The sequence below is a fragment of the Stegastes partitus genome, unplaced genomic scaffold (genome assembly GCF_000690725.1).
Source record: "Stegastes partitus isolate 25-593 unplaced genomic scaffold, Stegastes_partitus-1.0.2 Scaffold56, whole genome shotgun sequence".
Lineage (NCBI taxonomy): Eukaryota > Metazoa > Chordata > Actinopteri > Pomacentridae > Stegastes > Stegastes partitus.
Window position 1 is genome coordinate 471,831 of NW_007577787.1, and position 24,166 is coordinate 495,996.

The 24,166-nt window shown below is 43.8% G+C and overlaps 1 protein-coding gene across 1 annotated transcript in view; it reads right to left on the reverse strand.

Moving 5' to 3' along the window:
* The window catches only part of anos1 (anosmin 1), a 42,405-nt gene that overhangs the window by 7,272 nt on the left and 10,967 nt on the right, over positions 1-24,166 (reverse strand). The window contains exons 3-9 of the mRNA XM_008275630.1: positions 14,053-14,115; positions 13,541-13,763; positions 8,229-8,413; positions 7,712-7,841; positions 5,245-5,450; positions 3,446-3,590; positions 1,654-1,800 (exon numbers count right to left, since the gene is read on the reverse strand). Coding sequence (XP_008273852.1) covers positions 1,654-1,800; positions 3,446-3,590; positions 5,245-5,450; positions 7,712-7,841; positions 8,229-8,413; positions 13,541-13,763; positions 14,053-14,115 — 1,099 coding nt within the window. The remainder of the gene's footprint in view (positions 1-1,653; positions 1,801-3,445; positions 3,591-5,244; positions 5,451-7,711; positions 7,842-8,228; positions 8,414-13,540; positions 13,764-14,052; positions 14,116-24,166) is intronic.

Sequence of the window (24,166 nt, forward strand, 5' to 3'; positions counted from 1 at the left end):
CTCTCATCTTTCAGCATCACTCACTTCATTACTGTACAGTAGCTCCTCATAAACTCATCAGCGGTGTTTATCTGCCCATCACCCTCATCTTATGTTACCAGATTTATTATTCATTCAACTGTGTCGCCTGGATATGTGAAATACTTCTCCGATTAATAATTGAGTTGTGCTATGTTCACCCCTCGGCGGGGGCCTGGGTTGTAGTGGGGAGATAAAAGGGGTCCTTTGAAGGCTTAGACACAGATCTGGCACTTGAAGCCCCTGAGCTCTTTGGAAGCAGAAGAGAGGAATTACAGGGAACCGGGAAATCGGGGGGAAAAAAAATAAACAAGATATGCTTAGCTGGGTCTGACGGAGAAGGGAAGTGGTATGTAAAACAAGAAATGGGACATGGAAATCAGGTAGAGAACAGAACCTCAGCAGCGTTCGATAAATCCCGACTGGAAGCCTCAGAAGTCCCGCCACCGCCAAAATGCCGTCCATTGTCTGGGTGTCGAGGCAGACAGCGATACACTATCTGAGCCGGCGTACAGTACGCTTCTATTACGTCTGCTGGAGACAACCCAGAGGACGGGCTGCTCTGGATCACGGAGACAATGAGGGAGAGTTTAATCATGGTTCAGTTAACCTGTCCCTTTTCTCTGTCACACAAACCAGATGTCCAGAGACTCCAGCTCTCCAGGCCATCTGTACGTCTGTATGTTTACAGTAGTGGAACCCTGATTGTCAGAGTCAGAGCCAGGGTCATCACTCAGACTAATGAGTGGCAGTGGCATACACTCACACCGCGGACCGTGACCACAGAACAAGGGGACGGAGAAAGAAGCTGGACCAGGATTAACTCTGCTCTGCGGCCCTGTGATTCCCTAGCCATGCTTGATCCCCGTCAGCATCACTCAGCTCTCTGAGTCTAGGCCAACCTTGCTAACAGCTCTGGGCCAACTCTATCTCCCCCCTCCTCTTGCTCTCTCTTACTCTGATTCAGCAGTTGGTGTCTCACCAGGCCTCTCCTTCAGCCAGGGTTTGCATTCTTGACTCTAAGATGTGGAGTTTGGCTTGGGCGATGACATATATTAGTAACATAACATAGACCAGTGAATGGGACTTGACAGGTTACCCTGAGAGCATGGCTTTCAAGGTTTCCATATTTTCACTCTGGTATTAACAGAAGGTTTGGGGGGAATGGACGCCGCTGGGACAGGCATTCCTACAGGCTTTAACCCCTCGCAGTGCTGACGAGCCACCAGCGTGTCTGCTCCCTATGACATCAGGTCTTGTAAAACAAAATGGGCCGCTTCGACGCTAATGCGAAGGCGAGGATGTATTAAATACAGCTGTCAATAAATCCCATCGCACGGCCCCGGCTCTGTGTGTTTATTGTTCTTTGGTAAACGGTGGCTCCGCTCTACCAGTCCACGTGCAGGTTTACGCCGCTCTGCCAGGGCACTCACATTACTCAGCTCTCACAAAGACACATTGTTTCATTTACAGTGATACCACATTTATAAAAGGAATCCTCCATTGTTTGAGTATGTGAGAATCAGTCATAGCATTTTATGATGTTGTACATGAGTCATAGTGATTGATGGGCATAATGGAGTGCTAATTAGATTCTAACAAAGCCATAAATCAGTACAGTAGTGTAACGCTTACCTCCTCGGTTCTTCCAGTAGACACGGACCTGCAGCTGGCCATCCTGGTAGAAGGGCGTGCCTACTTCTAGAGGGCCAGAAGGGCGTTTGGCCAGGGTCGATCCGAGAGGGGATAGCTCCTCCTTCTTTGACTTGAGCACTGATTTTGCTGGGGGAAGAGAAGGAGGAATGTTTGCTGCTGTAGCTAAGACACGACGAGGACTGTGTTGTGGCAAACTCTCCAGCATGGTAACAGAAACACACAGTTATTTCTCTGTAACATCACAGCGGCAAACAACACGACGAACAACATGTTCTTTATGTATAAATGTGCTGTAAGTCTACACACAGTGCAAACACTGGCAAGGTTGGAGGTTCAATTCCCTCTAGAGCTATGCATGTACACACTGACAGCACTGAGACTCAGTCTGTGCCTCCTAAATACTCAAGGGCTCCGAATGAATGCAGATGTGCTGTCAGTGCAGCACGGGCCCACTCCGGCTTTTTGCAATTCTCATGAAGATTGCCCGAAGACTCTCAGTAATTTAGGTAAATTCAAGTCTCATGAAATGCACACAAACAAAAAGAAAATTGGATTCTGCTAGGTCGGTTCAGCCAATCCCATATGGATCTGCAATCAGAATGCTGCGGCTCCATCCAGGTTTGATTTGATTTCAGGTAGTGCACAGCCCTGCATGTGACTCTAAATTGTATCTACCATGTCTATTTGGTTGACATATGACCTCAATTTCCATGTGGGGGTGTAACCGATGCAAAGGTGCTGCGGCTAAACATGGACATGGTACTGTATATAAAGTACCTTTAATATGCTGCAGCTATACTTAGATACACTGGTACTTCAGGCTAAATGTTAATGTCAGGACCCCCTTATATTTACAATTATATTGCTGACATGTGTAACAGCGCGAACAGGTGCTATTAAGCAATAAACGGTAAGCACGAGATAGGGACGTGGATGAATTTGGCAGGGTTTTGGTTACTACAATCATACAAGCTTGTAGTGGCAGTAGAGGCAAATTAATCCTCTGAACCCTTTGCAGTCTCTGGGTTATTGTTGTTGTTGTTGCTCCTGTCACATTTTTCCTCAAAGTGAGGTCATTTTTGAGTGCTGCAAGTCCTACACCTCTAAAGAAACAGCACAACCAAGGCTCAAGGTAAAAAGTACTCAATAGTTTCTTCTGTACAGTATAAAAAAATTATAATGCTATATATATATTTATTTATTGTTTTTTGCTTGTTTTTTACACAGCCTGCAGTTCAACTGAAAAGTCCTTAAATTTTTTGTCATGTGAAAGCTGGTCAGAGCTGATTCACTAAAGGCGTCTCAGTTGTGTCGAAGAACGGAAAATGTTCCCCCTTTTTTAACGAAATCTCGTAAAATGACACAGGCAGAATAAATCGATTTTGACAAAATAACACAATTTTAAACTTAGATTTGGTTATTTTCCAGACGGAATGGCACGTCACATGTGATTAGTTCAAGGACTGCTGGGAGGTTGAAAATCTGACCCCGTGTAAGACTTTTTGGCTCTGATAAATGGTGTAATTTTTGGTCTTTTAAAAAAAAACAACAAATATAACTTGCATTTCAAAACCACTGGTGAGTTTTAGGGTTCAAAGGGCTAAGGGTATCACTAAAGTCTAGGGTTACCATGCTGTAAACTATGAATATATGTTCAAGATTTCATGGACTCACCAGCATTGCCATCCCCACAGTTATGTTGATGACATATAGAAAGGCATTACAAGTTGGACAGCTGAGTGAAGAATAGAACAGTGGCATTGATGTTTACCTGAGTCGTTATTCTGGGTGGTACTGAAGTGCAGAGAGGCCTTGGAGCTCTTCAGCCGCACCTGTCCCCAGTATGTGACGGCCTGCAACTCCACAGTGTAGCTGCTGTTTTGTTGCAGTCCCTCCAGATCCACCCAACTCTGAGCCTGTGGCAACAAAAAAAAAAAAAAAAAACACTTGGATGTTGGCATTTGCAAGTTACCGCACTGTCACTTGAGCCTCCACTCAAGGTCCTGTCACTGCACCAGTCACAGCTCCAGCTCCAGCTCCAGCCCCAGCCAACGCAGGCCTGTGGGAAAGCCCTGCTTATTAAGAACACATGTGGAGCTAAGGAAGGGTTTGTGGTGAGGAGATAGCCTTCAGGGCCTTGTGAGAGAGCCATGTTATCAGAGCCTCCCAGGGCTTCTTCACTGTGTTTGACTTCCAGCATTCCACCATCAGCGTGAACTTGATGAGTTCTTGTTATTGACTGTGCGTGTTTTGACATTCCTCTACCAGCAGGCTGCTTTCAAAGCCCCGAGGTGCCAAAGTGGAAACCAGTAGTACATGTGTCAATAGGTGTCTGGTGTCTCCCACCTCTATCTGCTCTGTGCCACATCTGCTACGCATTTCAAAAACTAATTCAGGAGAAGACTCTATAGAGGAGTGTGCGGACTGTCTAGACAATCTGTCTTTCTGCTCGAGTCTCTAATGAAATGCCCTTCACAGATACTGAGTCACATCTATTCACTGTTAGGTCGCGTTACTGGATATATTTTGCAAACGGCTCACAAAACGTTCAAATTTATTCAGTCGCACACACAAGTCTGTGATTCAGTCGATGATTTATCTCGAAGGTCATTCCAGTTTATACGTGCTTAAAGATTCACTGCTTCAATTTGCAACGGTTCCAATACTGTCATTTTTATGTAGAACAAAAACAAGATATTGGTCCACGGGTTTCATTGTAAGCTCTTGGGTTGCCTGTTTGTTTAAGCATTTGTAACCAAATTACATCTTTCTTTGTGATCATAAATAGAGCCTTTGTCTTTAACATCCCAGAGAAACGGCCATAAAACCCTCTTCTTTCTGGCTCGCGCAAATGGTTGAGAATGTTCCAGTACGCAATCTAAGCCGTTCCAAGGAATAACAAGGGCATTAATAAAAAGGAATCAGTGGTACCTTGTTTAGACATCATATTTATGTCATTATTAGAGAAGGTTTCTTGGATGTTTTCGAGCAATAAAAGATTACAGGTTAGGCATTCTGTGTACGGTTCTATATGCACTTGATGTTGAAGCTGCTGAAATCTATGTTAAAAATAGAACAAAACAAACTCATACACCTATTCAGAGACTCCTGAATCCCACAATCAAACACTGAGCGGGGTGGAAAAGAACGCTAGCTTTAAACACCAACTAAAAAAAAGCAAACAATACAAATTGAGATATTTAAGACACACAAACCTTGAAATCATGATTTATCGCTATACACAGGGCGATTCATCATACTTAATGTGCTTTCCTTCAAATCTTAGCTCTGTTTAAGGGTTCTTTCATCAGTATAAGGAAGTAAAACAATGAATACGTATTGTATCCATCCATGCGTTACTGATAGCCCTGAAAGTACATATAAATAAATGCAACTCCTACTCTATGTTAATTGTTCTTTTCCCCCCACTGCAGTCCTGCATGGGTATTTGTGGAGATGTGTTGAGGAAAAGATGCTGAAATAATCTTGGAAGGGACCTTGCAGTCTTAGAGAGAGGACAAAGACAGGAAAGAAAGAGAGCACATCACTAAGACAGATTGAGAAGATTACCCCATTGGTGGTCTTTCTCCTTTTCTTCTTGGATGGCACCATTGACTTGGTGGGCACAGTCCAGCTCCAGAACACTTTGTAGTGATGTATTGGAATATCGGGCTCCTCTGGCAGGGTCCAGTTGAGACGAGCTGTCACCAGGCCTTCATCACCCAGCGTCACGTTGGTGACACGCAGACTGGTCGGGCTGGGAGGGGCAGATGGATCTGAAGACATAGCAACAACAAGAAACAACACCATCAGTGGTAACAGACTTTGATGCATCTGTGAACATTTAGGGAAGAAGACAAACAGGCCCTCTGCTTCTTGTGTGCGACAAATCTTCAGCCGTGGCAGTTCTCTCGCGAGTATAATTTCAGGGAGAATGTATTACGGGCCGAAAGACACCTTTCACCAATGCAGCCTGCACTCCAGCTGAGGAGGGGGACAAGTATGACACTGTGTAAAGTAATTAGTCCTCCATTGACAATCTGCCATGAGATGTTATGACAGGTGTCATGTCATGTCCATGACAGCGTTGGGCAGGACCGAGAACGCAGGTCAGAGGTTAACAAACACATGCTGCTCACTTTGGCTCCACACTCAACATTCCACATCTCAAACTAGTGTGTGTGTGTGTCCACAGTAAAGCTGGTTCTGAACCCATCCATATGTGCTGTGACCCAGCCTACTGCTGGCTGCTGATGTCAGCCTGGTGCAGGAGGACAGGCAGGGCCACATGCCAGACGCCTGAGCAGAGGGAACGGTCCTGTAATGAGAAAATGATTCACGCCACAGCCCAGTTGGCTCTCCTCTCCCCCTGCCCTCTCCCACCTGAAACACATTTAATCCGGCCCAAAAACACAATTGGACACATCAGTTCCCCATAGCAGCTGATGTTGCCTGTGCAAGATAAATAAGCAGTCAGTTCTTACAAATTGCCCTAACAAAGTATAGTAGTGCAAAATTGCATTCAGATGATACGGCCGCGCTGTATAAATAGCAATGGCATGACAGAATGACCAGGAGTTCATCAAATCCATGACAGCTCTCATCAATCTATCACCATTCTGGCACTGATTGGAGATCATTTCCCTCCCTGAAGCAGAATCCTTTTCCCACCTGGTGCCTGGCTCGGACTGACAGCCACACAGAATTCTCTGGAGGGTAAATGCATGACGAAGGACTGACAGGACAGGTCAACACACCACCAAACATACGAATACTTTTTGTATTTGGTTCAGGTCTGGCATTTGTCAGAACATGGCGAGTACTTAGGATATCTGCTGGCACTCCACCACTGGACACCTTTATGCATGTATATATTTCACATCATATACGTTTACAGAAACTGAACTCAAGGCTGCTCAAGGCGCAAGTGGTGGGCACATGGCTTTGCCTCTACATGTCAAACAAACACACAGTATCTGATCTGAATCAGATGCAATCTAGACACAATATTACATTTACAAACCTGTAATCCCTGGGAACCACAAAAACAACTGTCCATTAACTTTAACAAATGCCATCTGCGACACGGCGTTGCTGTTTAGGAAGTACAGTAAAGGAGTTTGAAGGAGTAACACTGGATGCCATCAGAGCTTGTTCACTAATCTGTGGCAAAGATCTGAAATGTGCCTCGGCTACGTCACTGGCTCTGGAAGCAAGACAACACTTGCATTCATTTGAAACCTGCTATATCCTGACTAATTCAGACTTATTACATTTTTTATGACTGCAAAGAGGGGAAACCCCTCCTTTGAAGACATAAATGAAGATCGTATTGCAACACAGAAACGAAATGTTCTGCGCACCCAGTCCCTCCTCATTACTCGCAGTCTACTTGGCATCGGCATGAATTTTATTTCGCTCACTGGGTGAATGTGTGGAAACTGCGGAGGGGATACAGTTATTTACAATTCAGGTTAACAAGGTACATGAGGGAATTCAATGGTTTAATGCCCAAATGCAGTTTTAAATAAACACATGTAATTAGTGTAAAAACCATCAGTCAAAAGCGACAAATGCATGTTTGGCCTAAGCAGCCATATTTCAGTCAGAATCAATTTGCTGCCGTTTAATGGAGACGTGGGGTTAATCAGCTTAGGAGTGAATCAGACAAAAACAAAACTTGAGTTCCCACGAAAAGTGTCCAACTAAAGAGATGCATAATATATAATAAAGTAACAAAATACAAAAAAAAAAAAAAAGCTTGGCTGACATGCAAAGAGAACATTCACCACATAAGCTTGCATGCTTTGTATGACCATATAAGAAGTCAAATCAGGTCTTCAAAGTCTTTCCCAAAGGGTCCACCTGTTCTGGGGTCTTAACCATAACAAATGGAGGGCAGTGAGTGTCAAACAGGAACTTACGCACAAAAGCAAGGCCACACACACACACACACACACACACACACACACACACACACACACACGCACACACACACGCACCCACACACATGTACATTGCACATACACACACCGACCTCTGGAGGAGCGGAAGTGTTTGCTGGGTGCAGTGAAGCCGCGGGTCCCGTGGACGTTGACTGCTGCAACTCTGAACTGGTACCATCTGCTGGCTCTGATGTCAGCCAGTTGGATGCGCTCCTCTGCAGTCTGAGGGACAGATGGGGGGGAGAGCAAACCACAGGGGTCAGGGTTTACGCAGGGTCACAGCCCCATGTGAGTTTGCTGCCACATCAGTCATCTGTGTGTTTCTCTTTGCCAAACTTTCAAAGACACTGTGACTGTGAGGAATGTGCAACCGTGTGCGACAGCCTGTCAGTGCAGTGCAGCAGTTTCACAGCTGCAGCGGTTTGCATGCTGGGACACATGGAGCTTTAATTTCAACCCCCTAATTTTTTTTTTCTCCCTTCTTATAGAACTCTGATCAGAAGAATCACTCACACAACAAGTTGGATGGAAAATTGTTTTGATTTTTTTTTTTAAATGATCTTACTGACGTGCTCCATATTATTGCATGTGTGGTGTGCAGTTTCCTACCTGTGCCACAGTCTGCCACTCTGTGGCGTCATCCTCACTGGGATGGATGCCATAGTTCCAGCGGCGCTGCACCACATAGAGGACAGGCTCCACGGAGATGTTGAACTTGGAGGACCAGCGGATCTCCAGCTGACCTGACGGCTGCTCCAAGAACACCAGCTCCTTCCTCGGCTTCAGTGGGACTCCTAAAAGTACAAGCGCGCATGTTGACACAGTGACAAGTTTAACATCCTAGGTGAAATTCAACTTGAAGTTTGTTGTTTGCCTCTCTTGGGTGAAAGGTTGGAAAGATAAATTACACCATCAGAGTTGGACAGATACAGATTTGAAAATGAGACATGACCTCATTGCAATAGATTTAATACACGCTGTGGGTCAACAGCATCATCTTTCTACTGTGACAGATTGTGATATTTCCTGGCCAGAGTGTTTTAGTAGCTGCACTTCTTAGTGATGATACACATAGTTTGCATTTAGGTATGTCAGATGGCGTGCATGATATTTCTCCCTCTCTTCCTCTTTTACAGACACCAAGTACAAAGATAAACACATACATGTAAAGTTAATTTGCATCACTGAACTTCATATTCAGCTTTTCAGACAAACTCGATGTGGCCATGTGCAATAAATTAGAGATTTATTAAGTGCGGGACCGGGCCAAACACTCCGCCAACTCAGACTGTCTCTCTCAAGTAAATTTATTGCAGCGGAGACGTAGTGAGTTGTTGATTGAGCGTCGGGCACAGTGATAATGAGATGGAGATTGGAAAAGCAAGTTTGGAAGTACAGGAGAAGGCTGAACACATCACACGGTTCTCAATAAATCACCTAGCACTTCAGACCATTATGTTGGACCTCTGTCGCTGCTGAATGGCCCACTGCTGCTTCGCATTTATAAACAGCATCACTGCGCGCTCAAGGCTACCGCACGGCATGTTGGTAAACAACATAATCAAGACCGAATTTTGCATGCAGAGCATTTGATCTACTTATATCTCTATTCATTCTTCATAGCGGGCAAGTAAAAGTGATGGATTGGTGAGCATAAAAACCCTGCAAGACGGAGGAGGGTCCTTGAGCCACATGCATATGGAGTCAGTACTTTGTTTTGTCACTCTGATAACAGCTTTCTGCATACTAACAGCTGGGGGTCATTGTGCTGTGGTTTCACAGCTCCACAGCAGAGCGCCTGTGTGTACGTGCGTCTTGTGCACGCGCGAACAAACGTGTCACATTTCCTGCGCAATAATCAACACTAAGGTAACCACAGCATTCCTCCTCTCCCTCTGTCTTAGCTCATCATCCCACAAAAGTCACACAAGTACTCACAAACCACACACACACACACACCACCTCGCTCTTCCGCAATATGTGGGAGGACAATGAATACACTTTCTCTCAGCTTTTGCGCTTTCCAAAGATAACTTTCGGGTCAGGTTTGGTCCAAAAATCATACAGCATTCATTTTTCAATGGCCACCCGCTTACTCCAAAACCATGATGTAACTGCTGCTGAGGCACGATCAAGAATACGGCGTTCATTCATGTCTTAATCATGCCAACAATTACACTCACAGGAATATAATTCTCAATACTCACGCACACACTGTCATAATGACGGCTCTAATTACAGGGGTTGGGGAGAACACTGCGAGTACTGCTCGTAGCACAATGACTTACCGTAAACTGAGGATGGCTTACGGACTTGATTGACTGACTGACTTGTTGTGACAGTGCGAATATGGCTCTCGCTAAATTGAATTTAACTCCACATTTTTCTCACATGATATTGCAGAGCTGGTTTGATCACGCAAAACAAGCTGGGTTGCATAACACGGGGTGCTGCACACGAAAATGAGAGAAATAGCAGAGTCTAATAAAGCAGTTATTCCCTTGCATGCTCAGGAAATTTTTATCTGAGGCACAAGCTCTGCAAATAAAACTATGAGGCAGCGTTGCAGAGAAGCGGATGATGAGGGGAGTCATTGATGTAAAAAAGAAAAAATGAAAAAAAAAAGAAGAAGCTTTGTTACACATCAAAAGCCCGGTGGGGGTCCAGAGACTAAAGTTTTTTTTCTGTCAGGGACCCACACACACACACACACATACACTCACATGAGCTGGGGACCTTAACCTGAGCACACACACAAACACACACACATCTGAGAGTGATCTCAGTGGGGGAAACGCTCCATTTCTTCCCGCTTGTGTTTGCTAATGGCTTCCAGCATCATGGCTCATCATGGTGAAGACTGCATACACACTCGCGCACACACAGAAACAATTACGCTCTTCAAACCATGAGCAACTAATTAGACCTTTAACACTGAGGACCGGGACAGGAATTCCATGTGGACTTTCACCAAAATGCTCAGCGTAATTCAGCGTACATTTTTGCGCTGACGGCGACCCGTCATGAGCTCAGTGTTTTGGACCTAAACAAGCAGGGAGGCTGCTTGATTCCAAGGTCTCGCCGTGCGGTGAATGGTTTTCATTGACTGGGTCACTGTATTGAAATTTTTCAAGGTCACGTCTGCTTTCATCTTCCCTCAGATTAAAGGGCTGTACACCTTTTACGCATGACATCCACCATGAAGACCCTCAGGATTTATTTCTAAATCAAATGAAGAGTTCATTTGCAAAAGTAGATAACTCCATCTTCACAAACCTTCCGAAAACCCACTTCTCCATCATCTACCTGAGACAATATCAATCAAACTTAAGTTATCTCTGTTTTTGTCATATCATTTCTACTGAGTCAAATCCACTCAGCTTCAGTTTGATTGATGTGATCTCAAGCAAATAACAAAAAAAAATATGTTTTCTGAAAATCTACAGAAGTGGGGTTACATGTTTTTTGCAAATGAACTCTTAAAATATAAATACAAGCGTGCTCTTCTGTGCTCACAAACTCACAAATCACATGCAGCTCACCACCGAGCACAGCACACAGACTTACTGCAGTGTGACTCAAAGCATACACAGCTACAGTACATCGCTGCAGCAGTTTAAAGTTTGATTTAGACTCATCTTCCACTGACTCCATCTCCTCAACTTTTGTCATGGCCTCGGGCTGCCAGCAATTGTGTGCTGACAGTGTGTTTAACGGAGTTCCAGTTCTCATCTCCAAGTTCAGGGGCGCTCGGTTCGCTCACATAATGGCTCGGCACCATCAGAACATCAAGTCGCCCTCGGCGGCGCTCTTTAACTATTTTACTGTTGCAAAAGATTCCTGGGTACATCTGTGTCTGCAAAACCCTCAAGCTTATCCTGCAATTTCAATACCGACTATATATTCCAATTTACAGCAGAAACAGCATGAGGGATGCGTGGGTTGAAGTACAATGCAAAGAGATGAAATAAAGATTTATGACTCTAAGCAAGTTGTCAAAAATTGAGCATGATAATCTGTGCTTGCGTCACTGAGATCTCCAATTCATGTTCAACAGAGAGGGATTAATTGGTTCGACGCTATTTATGAGAATTATGCAAACTGCAGCAGTTAATCACATTAAAAACATGACATTTGCATTGGACCATTACAGGTTATGAAATACCAATTACTGAAAAAACGGGGGGGAAAAAAAGTAGAGAGGAAAGGAGTATCCATGATTCAGCTGATGAGCTGTGCTACTGTAATCTGGTCCCTCTTGGCAACACTACTGAGCAATAATTAAATAAAGAGATGAGTTAAGTGCACGGACAATTAAGCAACTTTATCAGCGTGCATGGAATAATGCTTAGACACTTTGTGCACCATAGTCTGTTAACCTGGCTGGCTCTAGAACGCTCTTTCTTATCGAATTAATCATGTTTTATAATCTAATTAATTGCCAGAGTTTTCACATTTCTCACTGAGCATTTTATTTAATAATTTAACTACACATTTTTTGTGTAAGGTTTCCCTTGTGTTTTAGATTGCCTAATTTGTCTCTCGGTTTCTACTGTCCTTTGGGTGGCTCATTAAAAAAAAAAACTTGAGAACTTTGTTTCACAGTTTAGTTAAGAAAGTTGAGCTGATTTTTGGGGAGATGTGTGTAGAAAAAAAAAACTCTATCGGGTGAAATGGGGCAATGAGACATTAGGTGTGGCTATTTCATTTACTGTAGCCGTTACATCGCTTCAATGAGCTGCTGCAACAAGCTGACATAAGACGCTACTAGAGTGGACAATGTGAACTTAATAGGTGTTGTGTAATTTAGTAAAGCAAATACTAATGTTTATGTAATAAGAATTTGGAGACTTTTGAATACATATTACTATTTAATGCTTACTTACTCTATGAGGACAGCAATATAGGGATGTTTATGTTCTAATCTCATAAAATCCAGCACTGTTTTTCATAAATATTGTTTACTTTTTGTGGTCTGCATTATTTCATAACTAGCTACTCAGTGTATTCACATTCAGAAATGATCTCTGGTTGTTAGTGGCAGCATCCAGTCATTCCAGGGATTCAATATACCTGCATATATGTAATCCAATACCACAGTTCTGACAAAAATTCTACTTTTACAAAGCTTCTACATGTTCATTTTTTGTTGGTACTGTCAATAAGGTGATGCTTCTACTACTTAATGTTTATTACTGAGGTCATACTGGGCAGTGATGGTGGTGAACTGGACTGCCTTACATTTGAAAGCGTTCTTAATATTTTTTCACTCATGTTATGGATTGTATGTCAGAGCTGGTGTATTAGGCTGCATTAGATTTCACAGATGGAGCTAATAAAATGGCAGGTGAGGGGATGTAATCCAGCTTTACTGATTTTAATTTTATCTCAGTGATAACACATGCTTTGTTTACTGTGTACTGCGCCTGAAAGCATCCGACTGGGCAAACAGGTGGAGCTTTTACCGTGAAGCAAACATGTATTTGACCCCAACAACAGCTAATATTTATCTACAAATGCAAAATGCTGGCATTTTCTATCAGCGCGTCGGTTTTAAATATCACATTAACGAAACCGAAAGGAGCGGCCAAAGGCAACAGGCTGTGCATCTCCAACTCTTCAGCAAGGTAGCAAACTTCTCAATGTGCCCCGCTGTGGTTGGAAAACTACTCGTGCCATGTGCATGATGGAATCAGGTCGAGCAAAATGACTATGTGTGGTTGCACCGTAACCTGATATAACAGTTGTTCCTATGTTGTGTTTCTTACAAAGTAGCTGCTCGAGGAGTGTTTGCTGTCGAAGTCATTAAACCACCAGGAACCACAGGTGTTGCCACGATGGAATTCTTAAGGATTCTTTACTTGTTGTTGCAGAATGATGCAATAAAATGCAAGACTAATTTCTTTTGCCTTTAGCATTACCTTTGTAGAGGTTCTTTGGCAGCTGGCAGGTGTGGCCACAGCCATTGGAGCAGCACTTTTTGACTGCTGAACACTCTCCATCTTCCTCGCAGCTCTCCACGCAGGCTGCCGCAAAGCCGCTGGCCTTCTCCGGGGCAGGGCAGTCGCCTTGCTTCACTCCCTCTACCGACTTTAGGAACTCACAGCTCGTGAGACACTCATAGTGCTTCTTGGGAAAGAGGGGCTAGAAGAAAGGAGAGGAAAAATATATGTAAGATGACTTTTTTTTTAAGGAACAACCTGCCAGGCTGCAAACAGTGATTGTCCTGTTTACTTTTCAACTTGTGACTCACTGGAGCGGTGAGGACATTAAAGAGCTTTGATTCAGCCTCACAGAGGGTGTCGTTACAGTGCAGAAAGGGTTACTTCACACTCCTTTCAAACTTTCCTCTTATTGAATTTTCCCCACTAGGTTTTGAAAAGCTCCAACAGTCAAATCTGAGGTAACCACAGTATTTGTGGTAGTGACATACCTCGCATAAATCTTGGCACTGGTTTTCCTTCAGGTCCCAGGATTCCTTGCAGGGCTCCAGGCACTGTGAAAAGGAGAAGGGTGTCAGTTCTTCAAAGAAGCAGCCACATCAAAGGGCCACTGCTGCGGAGATGGTGCCTTCTGCGCTCGTGCGCGGGCGGCCTGACAGGCGCTTCCCCTTACCACGCTCACAACAACCAGTCACACCCCTTTTTGTTACAGATGCCGGGCATACCTTCAAAGGACATAAACAGTCTTCTACAAAAGCAAACATGGGGCAAGAGGGTTGTCTGCTATGAGCAGACAGGCACAAGCTGTCTCTAGAAATCTACTCATGCTGGAGTTTTGCTTGGTGTGGGCACTGACAGATTCTGTCTTCACGCCTTAACACTACTAGCCTCCCCATACTGTCTACGCCTCATTCTCATCCTGCCACTTCTCCTGCTCATGTCTGGGCTTGATACGCTCTGGCACCGGCACCAAACTCCCCTTCTCTTTACCATTCTGAACGGAGAGCGTTTAATAAATGATACACTTGGTTTAATGTTCTTGGGATTCCCTTTTTTAACACGTGGAACAAATTTTACTGAATGCTCGGAATAGGGCGCGGGATAAAAGAGAGAAAAAAAAAAAGAAAACCTCAGCGTGAGTGCAGCTCAAACTCATTTTGCCAAACATAATGGGATGATAAAAATTTAAAATGAAAGTTTACCAATCTAGTCAAACTCCCCCCCTCGCTTTAAATACAACAACTCACCCCGAACGAATCAAACTCAATAAGAGTGAGTGTAATATAACACAAAAGGTCCATGCATGTCCAATGGAATCAGGCAGGTTCTGCTGCAGCAAAGGGAATGCGTTCAGACTGGGATTGAGAGAAAGCGAGGGTCTTATACGCTCCTGCTGCTCCACACCGCTGAGAGCTGGTGTGAAAGAGAAGAGAAAGCTCAGTCAAACTGCTGCCAGGCTGCTTCTGCACTGCACTGGGAGCAACCCAAACCGCACCAACCCACGACCTGCCAAAGTCACTCATTCAGCCCTATTTAATTTAGACTCCTTCACCAGCTACAGTGTGAACGTAAGGTACGTCGGGAAATTTTTCAACACGTTCCTCATCTGGGATAGTTTGATATGATATGATATGATATGGAAACCTGCCATCTGTGAAGGTCAGGAAAAAACAAAAAGACATCAGAACATTATGTAAGGTACAGTACAGAGGAGTGGTTAAATGAGGGCAGCCACTGTAAAAACTGCATTAAACGCTAAAGACGATGTAAGAAATTTCTCATTCGGGGGGCCAGAGTTGTATTTATTACTCTTTAATTCGCTCATTAGCCAGCTCTGTCATTATTATGCCATTGCCAGTGAAAAGTTTATTTGCTTTTTATGGAGTGTGGTGGACGGGCGTATGATGAAACATAAACCTTGCTTCTGGAGGAACAGGCTGCAATCAGGACCGTGCACAAGGCTGCCAGCGCTCAATTACACTCGGCTTCTCTGCTGGGTCTTTGCTTTTTGCCCAGCCTTGTCTCAGGCAGCCGACAAGCTCTGCGTGGACAGTGTGCTGAGTGTTGAACACCGGGGCTCCAGGGAGCGGAGGAGGTTGGGAAAGGGAGGGTATTTTCTTAATTACTTCATAGCAATATAGATATCAATCCAGTCATATAAAATATAAAGTGCCAAGAGAGAAAAAAAAAATGGGAACCTTGGAGGGTTATGACAGCAGAACGCTCCAAAAGAAATGAATGTGGTTTTCTACAGAGCTGATCAGGTGAAACCGCTGTAACACCTCAGAGATTTTAAGATGACATACGAGCTCAACTGCACTGTCCAAGTTTTGTCCAGAGAGTCTATGCAGTTTGAAAATCATCTGCTATTAATAATATGGTGACCTTATGTCATTAATTCTGTTTTCAATTGTGTCCTCTGGGAGCAGAGCCTGCGGCGCAGATGGGCAGTAGCAGCAACCTCAGCATCCCAGGCTCATACAAGCACCGTGCTGGAACAATGAGGTGTTGAGGCAATGACTGTGTGCCGCACCAGCGTCTAAAGGACATTCTGCCAGTAGACGCACATGTTAAAGCCCCCAAATCCCTTCTACAAATCACTGAACATACACGCATAAGCCGGGGGATCAAGCTCATTTTACTCATTGAAAGATCCTGTGTGCATGGACTGAATGCATTCCATCGGCTTTTCTTGAGGATGAATCCCTTTCTGGTTCACCACAATCACAACTATACAAGTGAAAATAGAATCATCGTTACCTCGAGATGCACAGGCTTGTGTGCCAAGCGGCATGAATTAACACAGCACATTGCGTACTGAGGATATTGCAACACAGAGCAGAATGCTGGCTGTGTTTTTGGTGTTGTCTCACCCTAACAGTCCAAGTTTTTTTTTTTGTTAGTTTTTTTCCATTAACTCTTCAGGACAAAAGTTCCCAACTAGCAAAAAAAAAAACTGCTGAATTGTATCCAAAACTTGTATTTTCTAAATTCATCAGAGCCATTGTTGTGTGAAAATATTGTAAACGACACTCTTAAAAGAAGATAAGCATCTGTGTTGAGGCAGAGAGCTCCCTGCAGGTGTGCTGAAAACTGACAATCTGTCAGCGTTTCTCCCCAGCCACACCCACAACCTGACATTTAAGTAGGAAAGAGGAGGACCGACGACAGATGTCTTGCCAAAGCAAATAGGACGGCTGGATATAATTACAAAGGTACTCTCATCAATCAAGTGCCTGATTCCTATTTACACAGTTTGGTACGCAATCTAAACCATGTTACTAATGCAGCCAAAATATGCTGGGGATAAAGCCACAACATATTTCCTATAAGCTCTTGTGCAAGTCTTTGGTGGTGCGCCGCCTCCACCCCAACCCATGCAAATACACGCCCTCGTCTTCCTGAAAAATCTGCTTCTACATGTTTGGATTTTAAAGACTTTGACCATTGGTCAGTGAGAATTCTACCCCAATTCAAAAACCTTCCCCTGAGCATTAATAGCATCGAAAAGCACCGCTAATATATTATTAAGATCCCATCAGGAGATGTCTGTGGTCTAACCGTTACTATTAGCGGGTGACCTAAAGTTTCGTAGTGCTCAAACATTTGCACATCTTGCACCGCGAGCGGCTAGTGTTTGACTTCTGAGACATAATCTGGAAACATGCACCGTGGAACCAGAGTAGAGAACATAATTGAGCTGGACATAGTGTATCTGCTGGCTTTGGGTGCCAGCATTGGGTCTCCCTCAAGCAAATCTCTCAGGCTGGCAACGCAGCAACCATCTGTTTGAGTAGCATAAGGAATGCATGTAATTATTCTATGCGATGTTAACATATTTCAGGACAAATTTCACCCAAAAAGACACAAATGCTTTTCTCTGAGATGTAAACAAGAGCTTGTTTCTATGGACTTGAGCTGTTAGTCCTAACAAAGGCATTTGAGCGGCTGATTTCCCCTTTGTCCTCTTATCTTCCTACCCAATGGTGACACATTCTGCATGGTTAAGTAGGAACATCCATAGCGCTCTTTCACTCCCCATTTCACGCTGTAATAAAACGCAGCAGTTGTTACTCTGGGGGACCCTGAAAGGCATTCTGTGGGGCCGATGAGAGAGTCAGGCTGAATGGCAGCCAATGCCACAGCCCATCTTCACTTTTTCATGCCTGGGACGAGGCAGGGGGGCGGCGTGGGGGGAGGAAGTGGGGAAGGAAGGGAGGGAGATGGAGGAGGAGGGAGGGGAGGGGGTGAGGTTCGCGGCTGTGCATAGAGCAGCCTTTCTCCATCATGGCATGGTTATCTCCACCGGTCATAAAAATGCTTACCGCCCCAAGTGAGTGACTGGAATAACATGAACTATGAGAAACATTGCATACATATATATAAAATGTGACACAAGTGTTTTGTTTCAGTTAATGAAGCATGAACTGCTACCAGTCAAGGCTGCCCCGGGCTTAGCAATACACTGTGTATACAAAATAAAAGATGGGCCATTATTCAAACTGATGCAGATGACATTTTCCCATATTGCCTGAGCATATTTGTACAGTCACATGGAGATGTGGGAGACAGCTCATGACTGATTCTGTTATTTTGTAAATGAAATTTAGCAGACAGGGAATCATACCTGTACCTGTGCTTCCTCCCCCCCACCCCCGTCTACACAATCTGCTAAAATATGGATCCCAGTACGTTTTCCCTCCCAAAAGCTTCGGAGACGAACGCATCGATCCCAGGTCAAGTTAAGAGCGATGCCGACGAATATTTACAAGGTGCCTTTGCTGCCCCTCGGGATGAAGCTGCAGCCCTCAGCTGTGCCGGGAGACTCAAATATGGAGGAATCTCTGTTGTTGATCGCGCACACATTGTAAATCTCACCTCCAATCTTATTGAGTTATGGCTATTTTTTGCTGCCCTGGCGCTTTTCACACTCCCGATGACCAGACTCAATTATTCCAGCAGCTCTCAGCTTTCTGCTCATATCTATCGACCCATCCAGGAGCAAGTTGCCGGGGTTCTGCTCGCCCCCTCTGGTGAAAAAGGCACTTAATCCACGTATTCACTCACTTCTCACTCTATTTCACTTTTATTTAGCTGTCGACTCCCCTCAACTTCCCCGGTTTCTTCTCAGTTCATATATCTTCCCCTCTCTTATTTCTCCGTCCCTGCACTTCATTCTCCCTCACTCTAAGACCATGTCCACTCAAATCCAGATTAATGTTAAAACTCGTCTTTTGTCTTTGTTTTGGCCTCCCATCCGCTCTAAGCCAGCGCGCTCAACTTGATGTTTTCCAAAAGTCTCTCCAGAGTAGATAAATTTGAAAGCACCAGGCTGACATTGCAGTGCAGACAAAGAATTAGCTTTTTATCATGTGATATATCTTTCACAAACACGGCCAATGCACTTTCACTTGCCAGCGATGTTATGAGGCCATGTTTCTGGAGCCTGCAACTTCTTTTTCTGTGGTCTTGTTTTTGTGTGTGTGTGTGTTTGCTCGCCTATGACACAGTTGGTGTCTGTTGTAAGACAATTGCACAAGCACAAAATAGTCATTTAATGAACTATGTCAATCATGGCCGATGAGGGAAAACAAGAACAGGATTAGAGTTTTATGCAATCCTGCCATGAAACTAAGCTCAATAACTGGCCAAAATGAAGGACAGGTGGAGCTGAGCGAGCAACTACATCTACAGTCCACTGCGAGCGAGCAAGTAATCGCATGCCATTTATCATGTTATCAAAGATCGCTGTTTTCTGTGCAGGTGCTCATCTTTTGTCTGTGCAGAAAGCAAACGAACAGTACATTCGGAATATTTTCCATATTTTGTTATGCTTGGCTCTTCATAATTGATTCAAATCATTTTTATCTCATCCATCTCCAAACATAACTCCAAAACAGCAAAGCAACAACAGCTTTTTTTTTTTTTTTGGAGTGTTTTGTATATCTAATTAAAATTAAAAGCTCGATGTATCCCATTTACGTAAGTATTCAGATCCTTCACTTAGTTCTTGTTTATAAAACACCTTTGGCAGCAGCAACAGCCTCGAGTCTTCTTTGAAAATCCTACAAGCTTGGCACACCTTTCTTTTGGAAGTTTCTCCCATTACTCTTAGTGGTTTTCCTGTCTTTCTCCCTTGTTCATACTCACAGCACGTACCTTCCCTCGAGCTGCCTTACAGAATTAAAAGTCAGCTTGATTTTAATCCAGAATCTGTTTTTAGAGACACACACACAAAAAGGAAAATGACAGCACGCCTGAAATCTTCATGCAAATACTGCCCACTGAGACTGTCTTTACAGGTTAACCAGGGTGAGGCATATTTCATCAAGCGCTGGAGCTGTGATCTGATTAAGTGTAAAATCATATGCTAGTAAGACTTTCCAATACGTCCCTGACGTGTCATTAATTTTCAAAGAACTGTAAAAATAGAGTGAGTAAATCAGGAAGAAGATATCCTCGTCTTGAGCTGTTATAAAGTCTAGACACACTATTTCCTCAACCTAACGTGACCTTATAGTGCGCTAAGTCCATGAGATATCGTGTATTTAATTTCTGCGCCGCCGTAAATCAGCACAGGTGTGTGTTGAGCAGACAGTGGGTGGATCAGGTAGATCAAAAAGATTAACAGCGTGCTGACTTGAGATGTGAGCGCGCAACTCTATACTCGGCAAGCTCACACAAGAACTGATAAATATGAAATGAGTTTTTCCATAAGCAGGAGGCTTGCTTATCTAAAAGCTACACTTAACTTTTCAGAAAGGAGAAATGGATGAGAATTTCATTTCGTAATCGTATTAAAGCTGTTCCAATCGGTCAGCATTGATGTTTCACACAGCGGGAATTGAGGTGCATTTTGAATATTGGTGAAAAGTTTGTTCTGTCAGGGAGGTGGACAGATAAAGTTATACTGCAGTGGTTGCTGTTGGGTTTTCTATTCTGAATTTATATCAGGAAACACCACAGGGCTGGTGGTGTCAGTGGAGGACTGCTGTAGTCAGGAAACACAACAATTACAGCATGTTGGTGCTGCTGCGCTTCATTTGTTCCAAAAGCTGAGTTTTTGGAGGTACATCACATACATACGAAGCCAGGTATGCTGTGTGTGGGGCAAATTGGCAGCTGTCTGCTCTCCTCTGTCTATCTAAAGGTGCATCCAAACCATATGGAAACTTGGCATTAGGTGCAATAACATCTTATCATATCTGTTTATCGCATTTGTCATGGCTGGGAAGAACAAGCTGTCTGCCAGCGATATCTAAGAGCACACGAGAGAAGGTTTTTGGGCATTTCTGTGAGAAATTAGCATCTAAAAATGGAAGACCAACTTGCACTATCACAGCAACCCATCAGTTTATTTCCTCAATATAAGTAATTGAAAATAGAGTTCATAATAACTGTGTTAATTAACTCACACAGACTCAGAAAATTGGCATATTTTCCACATCTGTCAGCACTGAGAGGGACCCACGCTATGTTTCCAGTGTCATAACTCCTGCATCTTTACAACCAACTTAAACACTGTCGTTTTCCAGCCCCCAGTGGGCTGAAATGAAATGTATAGGTTTTCAAGACTTTCTACTTTGTTTGTCAAAGCAGACAAAGAGACGGTGAGCAACCTAGCAGGTGGTGTCACAGACATTCTTTGAGCATCACTTTAATAATTAATTTAAATGCAGTTGAGGGTGCAGACAACAAAGAGCTGAAAAGGAATAGCTTGGCAGAAAGTGAGAAGAAAAAAGAGGAGGAGCAGGAGGGGCAATGCATGAATTATACATTTAGCCCACAATCAGAGGTGCCTGCCTTATTTATGAGCAAAAAAAGCCCACACAGCTTAGCCAGAATTGTGCTTTGTCTGCTGTGGAATGCAATAGCAGTTCACTTAATACTTAATGACTCTGAAGTTTCACCCAGACACACACAAACCGATGGGCCGCTCCACTGTAAGGGCTCCTTCTCTTACAGGTCCTCTGCCATCTCATGTTGTTATGCTCTGCAGTGACAAGAGTCAAAATTACAGTGGCTGTAACCAGAGCCTCAGTTATCACCTACCTCTGGGCTCAGTTTACATTTCATGACAATTAGACTCAACAGGATGTATCCATCATGTGGGGTCAGATTGGTGATAAAGAGGCCAGCAGGCCTTTCGCTGTGACGTGGCATGGGAAAGCCAAACCCTCTGCAGTGTTCTCTGAAAAGCGTGTCAGAACTGCCCGGCACATGATTTACTGTATTTACTCCCACACCATCACACTGAATAATATTACGGTGACAGATGCATAGAAGCGGAGTCGAAAACACTTCCTTAGCACCAAAGCCGCTCCTTCAAACTGTCTATACAGTTGATTTGCAGCAACAATAATGAACTTTCCACGCAGGAGATGAAAAATGCATTTCTGTCACGCCAGCGTCAGTCACTGAGGATTGAGGAGATAGTAAACAAGATAAAGGAGCCCGGCCGGCTTGTTTTCCTTCACTGACCGCTCGAGCTGTCTCAGCCCCCCACTTCATCTCAAACCAAATGAGACCAAACCTGGAGACTCGATTCCAATGTAGGCCAACAACACAACGCGCCGTTGAGGGGAGGAAAGCCGTCCTAATCCGGCGCTCCAGTCACATTCCACCACTATCTCCACTTGTTTATTTGAGTTTCAGAAACACTTGAAATTCACTAATCCTACTTGCCCTCTCCCGCTTCCTTTAAGAGCTGCTCGCGGCGGTCATCTTTGAATCGTAACCCAACCAGATTGAGAAATAAGTCCAAAAAAACTGTGCAATGATGCATTCCGCTTGCTTGATGTGACGACTGAATTCTCTTTTATGTGTATTTTGAAAAGCAGAACAAAGACTTCACAAAGAGAGGGCGAACCTGGGCATGTTGGATATATAGTTGTAGAGAGCAAACAAAAGAACAAAAAAAAAAAAAGAAAAGAAAATGCCGTTTCCTTCATCTCTGATACATGTTCAGTCTGGAAATCTAAAGTATAAATTACTCAGCTGCGAAGTGCTCATCTCCAATTCAAAGGTTACGAAAGTCTTTGACATACATTCTGGTTTTCCATCGTCCTGAAACTGTCACACACAATCTATGGGATTTATCTGCGGGATGCAGGAGCTTTGAGTGGAGCTGGAATAAATTGATAAGCCCCCATCTACTCAGTACATCAGCTTTAAGATTCTTACATTCTAATCTTCCTTTCACCAATGTGACTGTTGGCAAAATATTACCGGCCATAAATAGGGCTGCAGACGTTTTTCCTTTTTTTTTTTTTTCTTCTTCTTCCAGCACCTCTGAACACGTGAGTTTGGGAAGAAAACGATAGTCAAAAGTTTATAGCTGTAATCTATGTCATTCAGCAAATACACCCTCAGATTGGGAATAAACACTTGGATGACAGCAGATTGTCTCAGTGTGTCTGGTCATTATTGCTAAAAGAGGATTTCACAGCAACTCTGATTACATTAATCCTTCAAGAGAATGAAATCCCTTCTGACAGGGAGAGCATGGGAAATCAGGATATCTGTGAAAGGTTGATTATCTTTTAAAAAAATAAATAAATGGCCACTATTTAAAAGGCCCCCATGCTCCTCAGACTCAGAATCAATAAAAAAAACACTGGCTGGTATGAGATAGAGAGCGAGTGCATTTCATTTCTTCAAGGCGGATTTCCTGGAGTGCTCGTCACTCAGATATTGAACAGACAGCATTGCAAAGAGGAGCTTTAGATTTGAGCTGAAGAAAGTCTGAACTGCAGTTCCTCAGCCTCTTTCGCCTCTTCTCCTGTGGCCACGTCTTTAGTTTTTTCCCTTTTTTTTTTTTTTTTTTGGCTGTGGGGGTTTTCATTCCCTGCCACCCACCATGTGAATAATGAGCTCCACAGATAGCAGCCAATGAAGCGACCCCCCCGTTAACCAATGAAACTTAACAACCATGTCCAGATCAGGTCCTTCCTGCTGGGACTGACCAGCCCTGCTTCACACTCCTCTGCCACCCACACACACACATACACTCACACTTGCCTCGAACTAGATAAAATACAAGAAGAAAAGGCTGGAGAGAAACTGCAGAGCTGCCTCTTTATATGATCTCCTCGAAATTCACTACTCGCTTCACATACATATGTAATTGGGAAATAAATTAAGTCAGACTGGCTGGGGCTGTTTGTAAAATTTTACACTCTGTTTACACCTACACTGGCAGACACTGACAAGCAATCCAGACACAGTCTACTTGACAGATTGATTTCCAGCCCAGCTCGCTTTGAGGTGTTGGTGCTGGTAATGTGACTAACACGGGGAGGTGCGATGAATGTCTGGCCTCAACATGACCAAAAGGTGCTTTGAAGTCTGTCTAAGCACCTAACAATCCCGGCCATGCCCAGCTGTAAAACTACCAACCGGCACCCACTTTATCACATCTTTCTCAGCGCACCTTCAAAAAATATACTACCTAACCAACTAAAGAAAAGATGGCCACACAAAAGACTCATAAACCCGCTCAAAGCTCCAAGTGAAAGTGCTTTTATTCTTTATTAAGATTAGCGTAAACTTGGAAATAAGGTGGTGCTTCTCAATTAATTTTATAGCTTCGACTGACCCTGATAA